Source organism: Mastomys coucha, unplaced genomic scaffold (assembly GCF_008632895.1).
Source record: "Mastomys coucha isolate ucsf_1 unplaced genomic scaffold, UCSF_Mcou_1 pScaffold16, whole genome shotgun sequence".
Lineage (NCBI taxonomy): Eukaryota > Metazoa > Chordata > Mammalia > Rodentia > Muridae > Mastomys > Mastomys coucha.
The window spans coordinates 76,846,718-76,858,430 of NW_022196898.1; the positions used below are offsets into that span (position 1 = coordinate 76,846,718).

An 11,713-nucleotide genomic window follows, 5' to 3' on the forward strand; every position below is an offset into this window, starting at 1 on the left:
AAAAAAAAAAACAAAGTCCATAATGACCCAGATCATCTTGTCATGCCAAGAAAATAAGAAGTCCTCAAAGAATCATGGGAACAAGTCAGGAGACACAATTGTTTGCTAGATAGGTTAGTAATTGCCAAGCCTATGGGAGCTGTAACCTTAAGATCAACAGATGGAATTTTGCAACCCATTGAATTAACTATGAACCCATGAATCCTCCTCCTCCTTCTCCTCCTCCTCCTCCTCCTCCTCCTCTTCCTCCTCTTCTTCTTCTTCTTCTCCTTCTTCTTCTTCTTCTTCTTCTTCTTCTTCTTCTTCTTCTTCTTCTTCTTCTTCTTCTTCTTCTTCTTCTCCTTCTTCTTCTTCTTCTTCTCCCTTCCTTCCTTCCTTCCTTCCTTTTCCTCCTCCTCCTCCTTCTTCCTTTTTTTTTGTTTTGTTTTTTTGTTTTTGTTTTTTCAAGACAGGGTTTCTCTGTATAGCCCTGGCTGTCCTGGCACTCACTCCATAGACCAGGCTGGCCTCGATCTCAGAAATCTGCCTGCCTCTGCCTCCCAAGTGCTGGGATTAAAGCATGTGCCACCATTGCCCTTCTTCTTCCTTTTTTGTGTGTTTTATTTGCAGCATGTAGCATAGGCAGGGGAACCACACACATGGCAGAGTGTAGAGAGCAGAGGCCAGCTTGCAGGGGTTAGTTTTCTTCTACCACCACTTGCGTTCTTGGGCCTTTGAGTAAACTAAACCACCGTTCTGGCTAGTTTTTGACAAGTTCACAAACTAGAGTCCTCTGGGAACTGGGGGCCTCAGTTGAGAAATTACCTCTATCAGACTAGCCTGTATGTGTGTCTGTGGGGGGCATTTTCTTGATCTGTGGTTGTTGTGGGTGCTGCTACCCCTCAGTTTTATCAGAAAGCAGGCTCAGCAAGCTAAGGAGATCAAGTCACAAAGCAGCATTCCTCCATGGTCTCTGTTTCAGTTTCTGCTTCAGATTTTTGCCCTGAGTTCTTTCCTGAGTGACTTGGATGTGTAAACCAAACATTCTTCCTGAGTTGGTTCTGGTTAGTGTTTTAGTGCAGCAGAGAAGCTAATTAAGACGGCTCAGCAGCTCTTCTTTGACTTTAAGTTTGACTTACATTCTTCTTTAAATAAATGGCAGACATTTTATTTGGCAGTGCTACAGATTCATATCAGGACTTTGTGCTTGCTCAACTCACACTCTACCAATGAGCCGCATCCTGAATTTTGAGAGACCAAAAAGTTTAGAAGGAATACCAGATTTAGAAAATCTTCCATAGGCCGGGCGGTGGTGGCGCACGCGTTTAATCCCAGCACTTGGGAGGCAGAGGCAGGCGGATTTCTGAGTTCGAGGCCAGCCTGGTCTACAGAGTGAGTTCCAGGACAGCCAGGGCTATACAGAGAAACCCTGTCTCAAAAAAAAAAAGAAAAAAAGAAAAAAGAAAAAGAAAGAAAATCTTCCATAGATGTCAAAAGAATTGAGTAAAGACATATTTGCATGTTTCAAATATTCTCCAGAAAAATGCATGGGAAATTACCTGTCACACAAGGTTTGAAAAAAAAAAAAAGTAATAACATCACCAAGCCAGTGGTGGTGGTGCATACCTTTAACCCAGCACTGGGGGGTGTGGAGTGGAATAGCAGAGGCAGGCAGATCTGTGAGGCCAGCCTGCTCTACAGAGGGAGTTTCAAGACAGCCGAGGCCACACAGAGAAACCCTGGCTTAAAAAAAAAAAAACAAAAACCAAAAAGTAAAACCACCAACAATAACTGGCTTATAGCAGTACAGGCATGGGTTGTGTCTCCTGGTGATATCACTTCCTGAGCCACTACAGTCTCCCTTCCCTGACACTCCTGATGGAAATGGTCATCAGATATTTTAAAAGATCATAAAAGAACCGGGCAGTGGTGGCACACGCCTTTAATCCCAGCACTTGGGAGGCAGAGGCAGGCGGATTTCTGAGTTCGAGGCTAGCCTGGTCTACAGAGTGAGTTCCAGGACAGCCAGGGCTATACAGAGAAACCCTGTCTCGAAAAACCAAAAAGAAAAGATCATAAAAGAGACACACAAGTGGAAACTGAGAGCATCCTTAAAATAACTGGCCCAACCTTTTCAGAACTACTGACATGGAGAAAAATGAAGCAAGGCTGGGGGAGCACTTGGGTGTAAAGGAGACGGTAGTACTGGCCAGAGTTCCAGACGGACAGAGTTCCAGACGGACAGAGTTCCAGACGGACAGAGTTCCAGACGGACAGAGTTCCAGATGGACAGATGCTGGGAAGTGGAAGGAAACAGCCAGGCCGCCACTGAGTCAACACAGAGAATCTGAGTATAAACCCTGGGCTGCATAATTATTCTGATGCTAAATTCTTGGATTTTTTTTAAAAAAACAGTTAGAAAATGCCTAGTATTTAAATATGCCCTGATGTTAAAATATAAATGAATTACTTAAAGTGAGAGAAGAGAGGCAAATGGGAGCAAAAGGTAAATAATTGGTGACTCTGGGTAAATTATTTTTAGAAGTTCTAAATACCATTCTTGTAATGTTTCTGCAAGTTTGAATTTTTTTTTAAATCAAGTTACCTAGAAAAACCTTATCCAAGAATTTGTTCTGCAACAGAATAATTATTGATTAGTGTGATGTTAACAGTTCAGTAAACCGAAATTTCATTATGTTTTGTTTTGTTTTGTTTGAGATGGGGTCTCGTTGTTCCTTGGCTGCCCAGGAACTAACTACGTAGACCAGGTGTCCTTGAACTCACAGAGAACCACATGCCTCTGCCTCTGCAGAGATTAAAGGCATACACAACCAAGTCCTGCACAAAAACCTTAATTTTAAACATGTTGTAGATTATAATGGATTGTAAATACATCAGACTCTGAAGAATCCCTACATTTTGCCTAGAGTAAGAAGGTCTTATAACACACTATAGCAAGGGACCACCCATTCTTGCTCAGCTGCCTTTTAAAAATAATGGTTTTAATTTCTGATTATTTTCCACCCAGAGGCAAAGGAAAAAGACAATCATGTTTCAGTTTAATCCATCTTAGAAAAAAGCCAACAAAGTTATAAGAGAGACAGACAGACAGACAGACAGACAGACAGACAGACACAGAGACAGGGAGGGATCTGGAGCTCAGGCAAAAGCCTGAATAATTAGGAAGTGGAGCTGTTCTTCCAGGCAAGACCCTCTCATTGTAAAAGTTTTCAAAAGTCTTCTTTCTGCTGGACGCTAGAGAATAAACTCCCAAGAAGCCAGGTGAGAAAAGAATGTTCAATCCTTTTTCATTCTCTCTTTTAAAAGGACTCTAACCAATTGTTCTCCTAAAATGGAGAATTTCTGTTTTTGCTTGTGGACAGAGCACTGGAGAACTGCAGTGTCTTGGTGCAGTGGGTCTGTTTCGCTTTGAGGGTCTTCTCAGGAGTGGTATGATTCTAACACAGTAACGGTGGCCCGGCTATGGGGGGACGTGAATGACATAAATCACCAGGGTACAGGCAGGCAAACTGTGCATTGGTTTGGGGGTTGTTTTTTCATTAGTTTATGTTTTTCCTTGTCTACATGAAGAGTCCTGGCATTTTAAAGGAAAAACTCTTCTAAGATTCTAACCTTTTGTCTTCCCACATGTGACAGTCATCAAGTCACAAAACCCGATTTAGTGTCCTCAGGGTGGGTAGAGCCTAGTCACCAGAGTAAGCCTTGCCTGTCGAATGCACCTTGGGGATCATCATTGAAGTAACTCCTGAAGACAAACCCTACACAACTGCAAGATAAACTATGCAACCTTTGCATTTCTGAAGAAGGGTCATGCTGTGTGATCCAGGCCTGTCTTGAACTCCTCATCCTCCTGCCTCAGTCACCCCAGTACTAGGATTATAAGCAGGTAATAAACTAGCTTACCTCCATTTTAGCTTTAAAAGCCATCTTATAGTAAAGGTTCTTTCCTGTTTATGATTAAAACTCTGTTTCTCAAGGATTAGGCTATGCCCTACCAGTAACCGTAAGTACAATGGTCTCTGTTCCATGATACAGGCACCAAGCCTTTATTTCCAAAGGTTATAATAACCACCTATGTTGGTAACCCGTCATATATTATATTATATTATATTATATTATATTATATTATATTATTACATCCACCTATGACTACCTACCTCTTGTTGCGACCACCTTGCAAGCATATCTTTGTTTCAGGAGGTTGTTATGACTAACTTGTTATACTTATGTTCTGCTCCTGGAACCTTGCTCATTTTGCCTGACAAATCCCACATTTGGAAACTCCCTACTGATACCAAATTAAAGTACAAAGGCAGGTTTATTGGGAGACAGTTCTCAGGCAATTTCACCAATCACCCAGAAAGGGGTCAGTAAAGTCAATTGTCACATAGAGGGAGACAGAGCGGAGGGGGAAAGAGAAAACAGGCACTGAGAGAGAAGAGAGACAGAGGAGGGAAAGGGGAGGGAAGAGAGAAAGGAAGGGGGAGGGAGAGGGGAGGGAGAAGGGAGGGAGAGGGGAGGGAGAGGGGAGGGAGAGGGGAAGAGGGAGATTGAAAACCGAAATGTCTGGATTATATAGTGAAGAGCTGCTGGATGAGAGAAAGCCCGACCCTGGATTGAAAGTTCAATATATAGAGCAGGGAATGCTGGGAGAACCTAGAGGCCAGGTCTGCCTTGATATTTTAAATAGGCACCTCAGCCACTTGTCCTGGATCTGAGCCCCACTACCCCTGAGCTATAAAAACCTCGTTGTCTTCCAGCAGGGCAGTGGTGGCACACGCCTTTAATCCCAGCACTTGGGAGACAGAGGCAGGTAGATTTCTGAGTTCGAGGCCAGCCTGGTCTACAGAGTGAGTTCCAGGACAGCCAGGGCAATGCAGAGAAACCCTGTCTCAAAAAAAACACAAAAAACCACAAGAAAAAAAAACAAAACAAAACAAAAAAAACCCTTGTCTTCCTCATGTCTACTGCTGATCTCTTGAACCCAACCTTTACGGGGAGATGGCTCATGCACTTGAGTCAAAAACCTTTCATTAATTAATTTGGCCATGATGACTTGGGTCAGAGGCCTTTTCCCTCAAATCTTAGGGATTGACATATGTATTACCACACCGGGTCCAGATTTTCTAACATGGTGCTTTCTGCAATCTAAGGTATTTAAAATCCATTTATTTGGCTGGACTATGCATTGGGAATAAAAACGTATGTTGTATATAAGTCCTACCTACAGGTAATACAACCATATTTAAAAATGATCACATGTGCTAGGTAGTGATGTATACCTTTAATCCCAACCCTTGGGAGGCAGAGGCAGACAGATCTCTGTGAGTTTGAGGCCAACCTGATCGATGCAGTGATTTCCAGCACAGCTAAAGCTATATAATGAGACTCTGTCTTGAAAAACATAACAATAAAAAAAGTAACTTGTTTTTCCTTTGGTCTACTGAAGAGCTCAAAAAATTCTGTTGACCTATGATCAACTCTTTCGATTGTCACCAGACTTTCCTACACGCTAAGCAAACTTGAAAATAAAGGTGTATAATATAGCTATTGTAAAACGATTTTATAGCACAATCTTTACTTCACAATTAAAAGTCCTTTTTGAAATCTGAGCTGGATTGCAAATGAACGAGGAGAACTGGCCAAGAGCAGCAGGGGGCACTCAGAAGTTACTCTGAGGTATTCTGAATAACTAATAGCACCAGGCAGGCAGCTGTGCTGAGCAAGCCACTTCTCGAAGAGGCCTCCCCGGGCCATGTTAATAAGTCACTCGCTTGATTGTGCACGCTAAAATCTCACTCCTCACAGCTTATTAACTCACCATCAGGGAGAAGCTCTGTCTGTCTTCCCAACCAAGGTGCTTTCCAGAAAGCTGGGGCAGGGGAGGTAATGTTCTATACACTCACAACCCTGGCCACTCTGTATCAACTTTAGAAAGCAAAACCTTGGCACTCCAGTGCTCCCCAGTAATGACTCCCAGGCTGTGTTCAGCAACTTTCTAAGGTGAACCAGCAAGGCAAACAATAAAACTTGGCTTAAATCCTTAAGTAGAAAGACTTCTAATGTAGGGTAGCAACTACCAACGCTCCATCTACCAGCTGTTTCTGAGCCATGCTCAAGGCCTGCTCGGTTGATGCAGGGTGGTCAGTCACATCCCACTGAAGCTGTATGGTGGACAGAATGAACCAGTTCGTTACTGGAATTCCAATCACGTTACATTTTATGCAGAAAAGACCAAGTCAATTTTGCTTGCTTCCAAAATAAAGCAAAATCGCCAGCTTTGCACCAAGCTTCTTAAGACCTCCTCCCAGACCTCGCTCTATACTAATAACGGTTGGTGTTTGGAGAAACATCTGACTACAGCTAAAATTTCAAGATCAAAACTTCACAACCAGAGCCGGGTGGTGGTGGCGCACCCTTTTAATCCCAGCACTTGGGAGGCAGAGGCAGGTGGATTTCTGAGTTCGAGGCCAGCCTGGTCTATAGAGTGAGTTCCAGGACAGCCAGAGCTACACAGAGAAACCCTATCTCGAAAATACCAAAAACAAAAACAAAAACGAAAACAAAAAAAATCTTCACAACCAGGTATAAATGTGTGTGTGTGTGTGATAATAATATGTTTTCCAATAGATACACTATTCTCACACAGCTACCAAATCTTATCATAAACTTTGGCACTTTGCTTCAGATGTATTTATCTAAAATCCTACCCACTATGTCTAACAGGCGTGGACAGGCCTAAAACTGAACTTTTCTTCCCCATCAATTCCTTGTCCTGTTTCCAGTATCAATGAATGTTATAGCCATTACACGGATGACTTTAACCCCCATTAGTCAACAGTTTTCCTCCATGTTTTTCCCCCATGTGTCCTTCTGTCCCCCTTGTGAGGTCACCTGACTTGCCCTCCTCTCCCCCTGATCATTGCAGGATCTCTCCTATCCTTGGATAGAGAGCTCTGTCCCTCACCATCCCTGACCCCGAGTCACTCGCAGTAAGTCTTCCTTATCCCACGAGGGTTCCCTTCTCCCAGTGTCTTCCCACAGTTATCTCTAGTTTGTCTCTTTATAGAAACCTCACCAACAAACTTGCTTTCTTCTTCCCACCACGATTTTCTGGCTTTTTAACCTTCTCTGTTGCCTCTGTGTGAACCCCACCATATTATCAAAGACTCAGCTTAAACACCACCAGGGCTATGAAAGACACCAGAAAAGTTAAACTGGAGATAATCACAAGCAATCATCTATATGGTTGTTCTTTACATTGTGTAGGAGCAACTTCATACTCACATCTAATGGAAAAGCTAAGTGTGTTACACTATGCTGTGCTAAGGCATGCATCCAGCGTGTCATTCAGTGGAAGAATGTTAAAGAACAAGTCAACTCATTGGCAGGTGTTTGGTTTTGGTTTTTGGTTTTGTTTTTGGTTTTGTTTTTTTAACCTTTCCCTGTTTTGTTTTTAGGTTCCCTGCAATGACTGTGTAGTATTCATGTATAAATAAAGTTAAAAGTTTCTTGTTATATTGGTACCCTTACACCTGGTGGTAATTCAACTTTTAGGATAATAACCAACCCAGGGAAATAAGTAGATGTGCTCATAAAGGTGGATTTACAGTGGCATCCTTTTGTGATGTTTAATAATCATAGAACACTAGCATCAGCATGGAAGTTCAACAATAGGATCAGAGAGAACTCAGTGCACTTATCAGATGAGATAGTGCACAATTTTTAATATCAGGCTCTTGTAAATATTAGGACAAAAGAAAAGGCTTATCATATATTAAAATTTTAAATCCATATAGATAGATACAGGTGTTTAAATGTAACTCAGCTTCAATTTTGATTGCCTAGGAAAGTATGTACAGATTAACACATCCTGGTCCTGGGGAGGCAGGACAGTGCTGTTGTCAGGAGAATATCAATATCACTGAGCTGTAAAAATGACTCTATGTCTTGCTATGTTGTATTTTTTGAAAATGGGGTAATCAATGTGAGGCAGATCTATGTGATCCTTCCCATGTATTGCTTCGGTTATCCTTTCTACTCAGTGCGCCCATGCTCCACGCAGTCATGTGAGGCTGATCCCTCACTGTCCGATAAACAGTAGGAAGAAATTTGACCAAGAGATTTTCCTTTGCTCGGAAGGATGCTTTCAGACAGAGGAAAGGGATTCACAGAGGATTGACCCCGACACCAGTTTTGAAAGGTGACACGCAGCTTTTATTCAGTCAGTTAACTCTGCAGAGTCTCTGAAGGCAAGTGTCTAAGCAGGTTCAAGTCCAGTGACAACTCAAGTGGTGTGTAGCCTGGGTCCCTGGTCACCACTCACCGGCTTTCGTGAATTCAGGGAGGGAGCTTATGCCTTTTACCAAGGTCTGATAAAAGCCACTGATTCATGTGAATATCAGATTGGAAGGTAATAGATTAGCTAGAATATATATATTAGTTTTATAATTATAATTATTTAATGTACATTTTAAATACTTCTGCTTGGGACATTGCAGGGACCAAAAAAAAAAAAAATATTTGTGACTGCCTTTTATTTTGTAAAGGCTTAGCATTACTATTGCCTGCTTCGTGATAGCTGGCAGCTCTAAGACTTATCCATATGCCATCATTGATACGGGTTTCAAGCATTCCCTGAAAGCCTAGGCAGAAATGTAGTTCTGATCATAGAAGAACAGAATACACAGCCAGGTTTTTCTTCTTAGATGAACACCTAAGGACCAGTCAGATCTTTTATAATTTTCATTAAGATTCTTCTCCAGTTAATTGTACAAAATGACAATTGACAATTAATGTAATTGTCACTGCAAATAAAATTGTCATTCTTTGTGAAATCACTGTGATACGATATACCCCCCAAAATATCAGTGGTGAAATTTATCATGTACTTATTCATAAATCTCTGAGGTATTTTGTGTGGATGTGTAGGGTTGAATGCCGTGTGTTGTGATTTATCCCAGTGTCATTAATAAAAGACTTACTGTTTTCTCTACAACTGGCGTTCTCTTTAGGACTTCGAGCTTGGTGATACATTTTCAAATTACAGTAAGGCAAGACATTTTACTTCTCAGATGAACAAACAGAATTGAAAGCAAGGGCAGATAGAGATCAGACCCACAAAATACAAGAGTTGGAAAACAAAGAGGAAAGGAAAATAAACATTGCAGAAGCTGGGTTCAGAGTATGCACCGCACTGCACACAGAACAACACAACACAGCACGGCACAGCGCTGCATCACACCTCGTCTCACCACACACAGCACAACACAGCACCGCACTGCGCACTGCACCGCACAACACATACCTGACTTCCCCGTTCTCCACGTAGGTGGTTCTGTAAAAACCCACAAGGGAGCCATTCAGCCAGCCTTCAAACTCCATGGTCAGCCGATAGACACTGTCCCCACTGGTGGCTGCAAGGTCTCCTTCAGCCTGGATCACCACGTACTCCTGCTTCTTGTATTCGAAGCACTGTCGAATTGGTACCTGTTCCCCAGAGGGCCTCCTTAGCTCCGGCAGCTTGGTGATCTTGGTCTCCCTGATGTGCAGCCATAGGTCACGAGTGGGTTTGCTCAAGCTGACAGAGATGGTCACTGTGCCCGTGTACCTGTCTTCCTCCATCAGCGCCTTCACCTCCAGGTCATAGTGAACTGGTTTAATGAAGTCTGGCAGCCTGAAGTTTTTCCATTCTCCACTTTCATCTTCACTGTCAGGACAGACATTCTGGTCCTGGGGAGGCAGGGCAGTGCTGTTGTCCGGAGGAGCTTGAGAAGGAGCCGGGGTTGTGTCCTGCTCACACGACCTGGTCAAGCCCACAGAAAGTCCCACTATTAATCCAACTGCCACCACTACTCCACAGATGATGGCCACGTGCTTGCCTTTAATGCAGTATTTCTTAGAGGGCTCTTCCTCCGCAAAGTTCATTTTTCTCCCCCGAAGTCAGATGTTACACATGAAAGGATGTTCAATTTAACTAACTCTCATCAGCTGACTTCCCTTTTCGATTGGAAGACGTCCCCAGGTTTGGTAACCTGCTTCTCTTTCCCACACCTCTCCCTCTGGCTTTGGGTGTCTCTTCCCAGTCCTGCACGTCTCCACGGGCCACTCCGGGATGAATGCGGAAAGCAAGGAGTAGGATGAAGACTCAGAGGAGAAGCTGACTTGAAGGAGGAGGACTGATGAGAATGTTGGCTCAGCTCTGTATAAACAGCGTCTCCTCAGGCCTGCCCCTTCTGAACTGGAGCAAGTTAAATATAAAACGGGGCTTGAGCCTATCGGCCAACAAGGCCGAGGGGTGGGGATTGAGAGAGGTGGAGATTTTGCCAAACCTCTGTCAGCCTCGAGGGAAAAAGCATTTGGCTAAGAGGTATGCTTCCGATAAAAAAACACAACCTTTGCCATCAGATCTAGAGCTTCTTCCGGCTGTGTGAGCAGTTGGGCTCTCTCAGCCAAAGGGCTTCTTAAATTTCACTATTTTATTAGGTCGCTTGCCAAAGAAGCTAAGTGTGTTGGGTTTTTTTTTTTCCTCCTCCTCTTTTCCTTCAAATTATGTAAACATTCTGATTCTGCCCTCTGCAAGAATCATATCTTAGAGTTGGATACTTGCAGAGATTTCTAAGTTTAAGAATCACTCAGCCACTTAGTGACATAGTTACAGGACCAGGTAGGTAGTCCAAGGCAGGAGGATGGAAGACAGAAGGGGAAACGGGAAGAAACTGTGGTCAGGTCAGAAAAGCCACAGAAGGGGAAAGAGAGCAAGGGACAGCAACCTTGAAATGATGGAAAGTTGGGGGAGGCATTCTGCTTGTCTGAGAGTTTGTCCCAAAGCGAGAGTGTGCTCTGGAAACTTTGGAATAGTATGTCAGTCGGATTTGGAGCAGATAACAGGTGTAAAGGCTAGCCCTACCCAGAGAGCCATTGGCAATGACGTCATCAGCAGGGCGTGAAGGTATGTGTGTGTAGTGGGTTGCAGCTCCTTCTGAGTAGTCAAATTGCAAACACTAGCCATTGCTGACAATGGCAATGCAAACATAACATAGCTATGAAGGCTTCGAGAATTATATATAGTACATGGTGCTCTATGTAAGGTGCTTTATAGAAACTGGCCTTCAAATCTTTCCCATAGTCCCATGCAATTGGTTCTATTCTGCCTCCTGTTGTAGAGAAGATGAGGGACACACAACTGGCAATAGCAGAACTGGTGTCCGAAGCCAGGTTGTCTGAGTTGAAGGGTCATGTAGTTGCTGCATTGCACAGCTTTTCCTATCTAAAGAGTAGAAATATTCAAGATTAAATGATTATTAAAAGCTTAGCATTTGCCAAAGAGCAATTCCCATGGTCTAGGTAAGATAACATTAAAATCTCTGGCTGAGGAGATGATGTAGTAAGTATATGCCTTGTTGCAGCAAGCACCAAGACCTAAGTTTGGTTACTAGAAGCCACATTAAAAAACAAACAAACAAACCCAAGTGTAACGGTATAAAATTTGGAATCCGAGTGTTGGAGAGGTGTAAGCAAACAGAGCCTTGAAGCTCACTGACTACTCAGCCTAGCCTACTTGGTGAGTTAAGACCAAAAACAAGATGGTTGTCTATCTGAGAAATGGCAGCTAAGTTTGCCCATCCTCTGGCCCCTCACACATGCAAATGTACACACATACACAACACACGAATACCACACATACACACACACACATACACACACACACACA

The 11,713-nt window shown here is 43.1% G+C and overlaps 1 protein-coding gene across 1 annotated transcript in view; it reads right to left on the reverse strand.

The window, feature by feature from the left end:
- Positions 1–10,227, reverse strand: part of Enpep (glutamyl aminopeptidase) — a 68,572-nt gene extending 58,345 nt beyond the window's left edge. The window contains exon 1 of the mRNA XM_031376170.1: positions 9,308–10,227. Within this exon, the coding sequence (XP_031232030.1) occupies positions 9,308–9,927 (620 nt within the window). The 5' untranslated portion in view covers positions 9,928–10,227. The remainder of the gene's footprint in view (positions 1–9,307) is intronic.
- Positions 10,228–11,713: the final 1,486 nt, after the last annotated feature.